The 9,802-nt window shown below is 33.7% G+C and overlaps 1 protein-coding gene across 1 annotated transcript; it reads left to right on the top strand.

Annotated features, from left to right (window-relative positions):
• The first annotated feature begins 3,935 nt into the window (after window positions 1-3,935).
• Window positions 3,936-8,237, top strand: LOC144569703 (putative disease resistance protein RGA1). The gene has a single exon (XM_078320158.1). The coding sequence runs from the start codon at window positions 4,345-4,347 to the stop codon at window positions 7,729-7,731; it is 3,387 nt and encodes a 1,128-aa protein (XP_078176284.1). The 5' UTR covers window positions 3,936-4,344; the 3' UTR covers window positions 7,732-8,237.
• Window positions 8,238-9,802: the final 1,565 nt, after the last annotated feature.

The following is a 9,802-nucleotide window of genomic DNA, read 5'->3' as shown; positions in this document are numbered from 1 at the left end:
TACGAAGGGTTTGTCATTGATTGTTGCTTTCACTTTAAAAATATTTAATACGAAGGGTTTGTCGTTGTAGTGGGTATGAGATATTTCCTTCCCACCTCTTGATGTCTAACTGAGAAATTTCCGAAATACTCATCTAGAATTTACATATTTGAATTTTTTTTCAAAAATATTTAGTTCAAATAATTTTGTTTCCATTATTACAGAAAGTATAATTGATTATTTATTTATTTGTACTACAGTGAAGTAAAAAATGTTCTTATATATAACCTAAACAATATGTTAAACACTCAACTTAATATAATTATTATTTGTGACTTTTAAATTTAATGTTGAACCTAGAATAATATAAAATATGAATATATGCATATATGCATATGATAAATTTATAAATTAAAAATTTAGTAAAAAATTATAAAAATAGTAAACTTTTATATTTTACAATATTTGTATATATAGATCTTATTGAGTATTTTGGACCGTTTGTACATAATAAAAACAAATTAAATTTGACTTGTTAATGTGTTAGTTGATATGTTAGCGATAGTACATTAGCATAACTCTTTGAATGAGTAACTTGCGGTATAATAAAATAACATTATAGATTAAACTCTTTTGTAGAATAAAATACCATTATAAATTAAACTCTTTTGATCTCGTATAACGGTTGTACATAGGGTATAAGCAGAGCAGATTCGAAGTAGATAATACTAATATCAAATTGTATTTGTCTTTTAATGGGCAGATATGAATACGGATTTGAATAGTGAATGAATATCAAAATTTAAAATCAAATCCGTCTTAAACGGATACAGATACGAGATAAATAACAATATATGCATATCAAATATGATAAATTTATAAATAAAATATAGTAAAGAATTGTAAAAATAGCAAATTTTTGTATTCTACAATATTTGTATATGTAGATCTTATTGAATAATTTGGACCATTCGATCGAACATAATAAAAATAAATTAATCTTACTTGTTAATGTGTTAGCTCATATGCTAATTAACGTTTAGTACATTAGCATAACTCTTGAATGAGTAACTTACGGTAGAATAAAATAACATTATAAATTAAACTCTTTTGATCTCGTATGTAAGCGTAAACGGAGCAGATAATGCTGACACTAAATATGTATTCCTTTTTTAATGAACGGATACGAATATGAATAATAAATGGATATTAAAATTCAAAATAAAATCCATCTTAAACATATATGAATACAGAGCAGATAATCCACGAATACAGATACAAAATAAATAATTGTCTGATAATTGAGTTATATCTACTTTAAAATAAAAATACTAATCAAGAAAATTTAAATATGAAAATAAATGAATAATTTAGTTACGTTTATAATTTAAATTATTTTATTTAAGTTTCCAATTTAAATTTATAAAAAAAATCCAAATCAAAGACAAAATCAAAATTCAAACTTTTTAATTAAAACCAAAGCGCAGAAGGAAAGACACCGGAGTATTTCATTTTAGAAAAGAAGGGAAGAAGTGCGAACCCTGTTTCAAGTTGGAATTCAAGCTTTGGAAACTGGGAAGAATCCAAAGTTTCAAACACTTGGTATTGTCCGGATGTTCCAATTTAATTTAGTCCCACAAGACAAAGAAAGAATAAACAGATAAAGTATATATGCACTTTGGGGTTAAGAAGAATGGAAAAGGTTTAGGTTCGATGGACAGATATACCATTAAATTTATTTTGAGATTTGTGCGCACGAATATTAAAGCAGATGTGAAAGTTTTGGTACGAATCCTAAAGCCAATTCAACGGTGAAAAAATCCATCGAACCCAAACTAGATCCGATGGGCATCAAACCTACTCCCATTCCAAGAAGAATTGAAGAATTGAAAGAGCTCTGCGCAGAGAGGACCCTGGATAAAGTCATTCGGTGGATACAATTCTATATTCCCCTTTTACGTTTAAAATTAAAATGGGTGCTTGTACCAGCCCGTGACAAAACTCGGTAAGTTACCAAAAGAACTGTTTCTTGGAAGTTTCGAGTCAATTACTGATGCAGCGAGTCATTGTCGCTTCCACTTTAAAAATATTTAATACGAAGGGTTTGTCGTTGTAGTGGGTATGAGATATTTCCTTCCCACCTCGATGTCTAACCGAGAAATTTCCGAAATCCTCATCTAGAATTTACATATTTGAATTTTTTTTTCAAAAATATTTAGTTCAAATAATTTTGTTTCCATTATTACAGAAAGTATAATTGATTATTTATTTATTGGTACTACAGTGAAGTAAAAAATGTTCTTATATATAACCTAAACAATATGTTAAACACTCAATATAATTATTATTTGTGACTTTTAAATTTAATGTTGAACTTAAAATAATATAAAATATGAATATATGCATCTATGCATATGATAAATTTATAAATAAAAAATTTAGTAAAAAATTGTAAAAATAGTAAACTTTTTATATTTTACAATATTTGTATATATAGATTTTATTGAGTATTTTGGACCGTTTGTACATAATAAAAACAAATTAAATTTGACTTGTTAATGTGTTAGTTGATATATTAACGATAGTACATTAATATAACTCTTTGAAGGAGTAACTTGCGGTATAATAAAATAACATTATAGATTAAACTCTTTTGTAGAATAAAATACCATTATAAATTAAACTCTTTTGATCTCGTATAACGGTTGTACATAGGGTATAAGCAGAGCAGATTCGAAGTGGATAATACTAATATCAAATTGTATTCGTCTTTTAATGAGTCGATATGAATATGAATTTGAATAGTAAATGAATATCAAAATTTAAAATCAAATCCGTCTTAAACGGACACGAATACGAGATGAATAACAATATATGCATATCAAATATGATAAATTTATAAATAAAATATAGTAAAGAATTGTAAAAATAGCAAATTTTTGTATTCTACTATATTTATATATGTAGATCTTATTGAGTAAGTTGGACCGTTTGATCGAACATAATAAAAAGAAATTAAATCTGACTTGTTAATGTGTTAGCTCATATGCTAATTAACGTTTAGTACGTTAGCATAACTCTTGAATGAGTAACTTACGGTAGAATAAAATAACATTATAAATTAAACTCTTTTGATCTCGTATGTAAGCGTAAACGGAGCAGATAATGCTGACACTAAATATGTATTCCTTTTTTAATGAACGGATACGAATATGAATAATAAATGGATATTAAAATTCAAAATAAAATCCATCTTAAACATATATGAATACAGAGCAGATAATCCACGAATACAGATACAAAATAAATAATTATCTGATAATTGAGTTATATCTACTTTAAAATAAAAATACTAATCAAGAAAATTTAAATATGAAAATAAATGAATAATTTAGTTACGTTTATAATTTAAATTATTTTATTTAAGTTTCCAATTTAAATTTATAAAAAAAATCAAAATCAAAGACAAAATCAAAGTTCAAACTTTTTTAATTAAAACCAAAGCGCAGAAGGAAAGACACCGGAGTATTCCATTTTAGAAAAGCGGTGCTTGTACCAGCCCGTGACAAAAGTACAGCAATTACTGACAGTGCAGCGAGTCATTGTCGCTTCCACTTTACCTTTTACCAGTCAAGCAATTAATTGTATTCATATCCTGCAGGGATATCAACCTAACAATCTTTAATAATGCTGTGGACTTGAGTTTCGAGTCAAGTAACGAGTCCCGCATCGTCTGCATATCTTTTGAGTTGATGCATCTCGGCCATCTGATTTTAATCGGAGTCAATCCGATTACAGCCTATAATTCAGAGTCTCTTTAATAATAGTGCGGATTTAATTAGCACGAATTTTGAAGCAAATCGGACAGTCCAGATGTATAAACTCAAAAGATTCTTTTTTGAGTTAATGCTGAGGACACGAATTCAGCTCTTAGTGCGCTCTGTTCAGTGTTCATCTCTTAGCAACTACCTTCAATCTATCTACCAATCTTTGTTTCCGACTCTCTCTTTCTCTCTCATCTCTTGCCGTAGGGTACGCGTTTGCATTTTCCAAATTAATCTCTGTTTCTCATCTCAGCCCTCTCTCTTAATCTCTTGTCATCTGATCCACGGTATATGTTTCCAGAATCTCTAACTCTTGATCACTTGTTATCTTTGTTTCTGGCCTATTCATTTCCTTTATTTTATTATTGAAAGAAGCTGCCTTTTGCTATCTTCATTTCTAAATCCAACGATTTGGTACGGGTTTACCGCACAAAAAAAACAAAAAAAATTGCTAGTTGTTCCGTGTCATTCCCAAGAAACACAAAAAAAAATACCGGCTTTGATTTGAAGAAGGTGACCCAGGAGAAGAAGGAATTTCGAGATGTCTCTTTCAACCATTGCAGGCCTAGCGGGTTCCGTTGTTTCGAACCTTGTCAGCACCGCGGGGTCCTCTGTTGTTGAGAACCTTGTCAGCACGGGTTATTCGTACTTGCTTAGCCATATGCTCGCAGATGATATCAAAGCCGAGCTAAAGAAGCTACAGACAGCTCTTCCCAAGATCAGAGCTGTCATGGGCATTGCTGAAGCACTCAAAAAGAAGCACCCGGATGCTAGCCAATGGCTCGAGCAGTTTAGGCAGGCTGTTGAAGCATCCGAAGATGTGCTTGATGAATTGGAGTACAAAAAACTGGAGGCTATGGTGAAAAACCGAGATGAGGCGGAAGATTCCGCTTCTAGCTCAAAGAAGAGAAAACTATGTACTACCAATGATTCTGTGGAGAGGTTGAAGGAGGCTATAACAATGTTAAATTGGGCTTCTGATGGTGTGGAAAATCTCCTCCAACTTGCCAAGTTTCATGGTCTTTCGGAATCAGGGCAAGAAGTCGGTCAAGTTTTGAGGGGGCAAACTAGTTCCTTTTTACCTAAAATTGAGGTGTTTGGCCGGGAAGTTGAGAAAAACGAGATAATTGATTGGCTGAAGCGACCAACTAATGCTCACCTCTCTTCTTTTAGTATTGTTGGGGTCGGTGGACAAGGGAAGACCACCCTTGCACAATTTGCATACCAAGAGATGTTGAAGGAAAAACAATTTGATAAAACAATTTGGGTTTGTGTTTCAACCAGCTTCAGTGTTGAAGATGTAACGAGAAAAATGCTCAGCGAAAGTAATTGTGGTAAACCATTAAATGAGCTTCAGGAGAGCTTGATGAATATGGTACTTTCAAAGAAAATCCTTCTCGTTCTAGATGATGTATGGGAGGATAAGATGATGTGTGACTGGGAGCAACTGATTGCCCCTTTGAAGTTTGTACAACAAGGAAGTAAAATCATATTAACAACTAGAATGAAATCTGTGGCAGAATTGCTTGCTAATGTGATAAATACGGAGCATAAATCTCTAGCATTAGAAGGCTTAGGAGAGCAAGAGATGCGACTGCTCTTCTATAGCTATGCATTTCGTGGTTTTAACCCTGAAAATCATCAAAATTTACACATAGTTGCAGAGCAAATACTAAAATTGCTTCGAAGGAGTCCATTAGCAGCAAAGGTGATCGGAAGCTTGCTGAATTCCCGTATGGACCACCAGTATTGGAGAAAATTTTTGAATCATGGGTCTCTGTTTAACTTGGAGCAAGTAGAGGATGTGATGGATGTTTTGAAGGTGAGTTACTACCATTTACCAGCAGATTTGCAAGTATGCTTTAGATTTTGTAGCATATTTCCTCAAGATCATCATTTTAATAAAGATGATTTGATCAAAATGTGGATCGCTGCTGGATTTATTCCGCAACAATCAAGCCAAGGAAAAAACCTTGAAGATATTGGAGAAGATTACTTCAATCTCCTTTTGAGGAAATCATTCTTTGAATATACAAAATCATGGAAAGGTGAGACGTATGTTATGCATGATTTGATGCATGACTTGGCCCGTAATGTTTCTACTGGGGAATGTTGTAGAATAGAGCCTAATGATAAATCTATTGTCGTACATAGCACTGTACGACATGTGTCTGTACATGGAAGTGAAATTGACAGGGTCTCTAATCTTGGGAATTTACGTAGCTTGGTTATTTTTACTGAAGGGGGTTCAGAATTTGTTTTACCGAGTAATTTAATCAAAAAACCTTTACGTTTATTGAAAATAAATGGATATGGTAGCTTTGAATTGCCCGAAGAGATGAGTTGTTTAGTACACCTTCGCTACCTATCCATTGATACTAAATCCGTTCAGTACTCATTCCTTGCTTCAGTTTACAAACTTTATCATTTGCAAGTGCTAGAGTTTCCAACAAGTTGTGATAATTCATCCTATTCGGGAATTGAAACTACTAGAATTTCCAATCTACTTATGTTGCGTTACCTAAGGCTTCCCCAGGAGATAATGCAAACTATTCATGGAGTCCACAAGCTGACGTTTCTACGGGAGTTAACCTTTTTTGTTGGACAAGAGAGTGGTCAACATATAAATGAATTGGAAAAACTAAACAGTATTCAACACCTTTCCATTGAGAACATTGACAATATAGAGGATCCCAATGAAGCTAAGAGTGCCAACCTATTAGAGAAGACTAATCTCATATTGCTCTCCCTTAAATGGACCTCAGAGAGCAATTCTGATAATCCAGAACAAATTATTAACTACCTCCAACCCCATCCAAATCTCATGAAATTGACAATTGAGAATTATAAAGGCCAAAGATCTCCTAGTTGGATGAAGGATTCATCCCCTTTTAACTTGTCATCTCTAAAATTATCTAATTGTCCTGTTTGGAAAAACCAATTATTTTCATGGCAAATGCCATATCTGGAAAGTATTGATATATTTGATTGTCCAAACTTGGATATGTTACCTAATATGCCCCTTTCCCTAATTAAATTCAGAATTCGTAAAGTAGGTCTGGCTGCTCTTCCAGACTTGCACCAAACTTCTGGTAAGAACACTCCTCAACCATTATCCCCGAAATCATCACTAAGAGAAGTGGTGATAAAAAGATGCCCCAACTTAATGTCCTTGAATGGATTTTTGCAACAAGAAAACCTAGATTTGCAATATATTGTGAACCTAACCATCAGTGGCTGTGAGAAACTGGTATTGATACCGGAAGATACATTTGGGAAATTATTGTCATTAAGCTACTTGTCCATTGAAGATTGCCAAAATCTAACCGAATGTCCCAGTATACCACTTTCTCTGGATTATTTTTGGATAGAGAATGTTGGAGTTAGTGCTCTTCCAGGATATTACCAAAGTTCTGTCTCAAGGGGCTGGCCATCAACATCATCATCACTAAGAATGGTGAACATAAGAAACTGCCCAAAATTAACAGCATTGAATGGTTTTCTGCAGTCAGACAACATAAACTTTCAGTCATTTCGGTCATTGACTATCAGGTCTGCAAACTCTCTAAAGTCATTGCCTGCAACAATGGCGAGGCTCACTGTGCTTGAAGAGCTAGAAATCTGCCAAGCTGATTCCCTGGAGCATATCCCAGAGTTACCTGCTTCATTAAGGTCATTGACTATCAGGTCTGCAAACTCTCTGAAGTCATTGCCTGCAACAATGGCGAGGCTCACTGTGCTTGAAAAGCTAAAAATCTCCCAAGCTGATTCCCTGGAGCATATCCCAGAGTTACCTGCTTCATTAAGGTCATTGATTATCTTGGATGCAAACTCTCTGAAGTCATTGCCTGCAACAATGGCGAGGCTCAATGTGCTTAAAGAGCTAACAATCTCCCAAGCTGATTCCCTGGAGCATATCCCAGAGTGACCTGCTTCATTAAGGTCATTGATTATCTTCGATGCAAACTCTCTGAAGTCATTGCCTGCAACAATGGCGAGGCTCACTGTGCTTGAAGAGCTAACAATCTCCCAAGCTGATTCCCTGGAGCATATCCCAGAGTTACCTGCTTCATTAAGGTCATTGATTATCTTGGATGCAAACTCTCTGAAGTCATTGCCTGCAACAATGGCGAGGCTCACTGTGCTTGAAAAGCTAAAAATCTCCCAAGCTGATTCCGTGGAGCATATCCCAGAGTTACCTGCTTCATTAAGGTCATTGACTATCAGGTCTGCAAACTCTCTGAAGTCATTGCCTGCAACAATGGCGAGGCTCACTGTGCTTGAAAAGTTAAAAATCTCCCAAGCTGATTCCCTGGAGCATATCCCAGAGTTACCTGCTTCTCTAAAAGTGAAGAAAATTGAAGGCTGTGGTGGTCGTTGGCTGTGAATGAAATCAGATATGTGCAGTAGGATAGTGGTTCATTATTTCACAAGGTACATTCTTTTCAATTCCTTAAAATTAATAAAAGGCTCTTGCAATAAATTGGAATCTGTTAATTCATCAGATAATAATATTGTCACTTCCATCTCGTCTTCTCATACTTCAACTAATATATGTAGTTTTGTTTTTTCCTTTTGATTTTTGCCTATAGAAAGAATGCAGAGTAAAAGAGGATTATTATAGACAGAAGCACCCTGCAATTAATTTTTAGGAAAAAAAAAACAAACAAGTGGCCTTCCATGCAGGTATACTGTATACATTCCTCCTTATCTTCAAGCTATATGTTCTACTTTACTTCTTTTATTTTTAATTTGATTTATGCCTACAGAAAGAATGCCCCACTGAGTAGTGCTGACTCAACTGTGATAGCTCAGAGGAACAGTGGATTATTGTAGACAAAATCACCATGCAGGTATACATCCCTCCTTTCTGTTCTAATTTACTTCTTTTATTTTTAATTTGAGATGCTAACATATTTTATCAAAATTTTTAACTCCGCCTATGTTTGAATGATATAATTGGTCCCAAGCCGGATAAAAGAAGAAGGGTCAACAAAAAAAATTTAGAAGTGCTGATTAGATGAATAGCAATTCAAATTAAAAAAAGACACCAAAAATGTTTCCAAAAACGAACTGAAACAGTAGAAACTACACAAGAGAAAACTTCGGAAAGGACGGGCTGATTAGATGAATAACAAGTTTTTTTTATATAAAAAACAAATTAAAAGTTATGGTTTCAAAGGACGTGCACAAAATTCACAAAGCATCCAAACTGCATTTCTAACAATAAGTTCCACTCTATCCGGGACTAGTTTGCCTAAATTCCATGTTAAGGTGTCTAATGTTTATAACTAAAGGTATGAACTTTTGTAATTTTGTTGTACGGGAAAATACAATTGAGCATTTTGAAAAATCAGTTTTCTGTTTACCAGTATTTTCTGTCAATACCAGTTCGTACCATAAAAGGATGCAGCATACAGCCTAGTTTTCAACATTTTAGCCTGAACTGAAAGTTGTCCATATTTCCAAAATTAGGAATTGCATATAGAAATTTTTTAATAAATTCCAGCTTAATTGCTCATTGTAACAGTATTTTTCCTTTTTAACCTGAATTTGCATGCCTTATATGGATTGTGCTAACACAGCTAGTTCCTTCATATGCAGGGTTTATCTGAGATGACGCGTGTAGTTCTCCTAGTTAGCTGCCCTCCAGTCAGTGAGAAAATGCTTCTTGGATCAGCAAGGTGATTTATCAAACTAACCTATTATGCATCACCCTTTCAGTTTTATTTCTTATATCACCACATATGTGCAAAGTTATTTATTTGAATTTTATCCCCCAAAATTAGGACATATGAAGCATGTACAGTACACTATAGAAATGTACATTGAACTGAACTACACAGAAACAAGCTTCAAAGTTATCAACTTGTTTAGTGCAATACAAAAGCATTGAGACTGGGATGATACATGCTTTATGTAAGCTGATCACATACATTTTCACTGGTGAATAAAAATAATAAACCGATTGGCTTGTTTGCATGTTGATAATTTTTTAA

Source organism: Carex rostrata, chromosome 2 (assembly GCF_964058835.1).
Source record: "Carex rostrata chromosome 2, lpCarRost1.2, whole genome shotgun sequence".
NCBI lineage: Eukaryota > Viridiplantae > Streptophyta > Magnoliopsida > Poales > Cyperaceae > Carex > Carex rostrata.
Note: the sequence above shows the minus strand (reverse complement) of the source record. Positions and strands in the feature narration are given on the sequence as shown.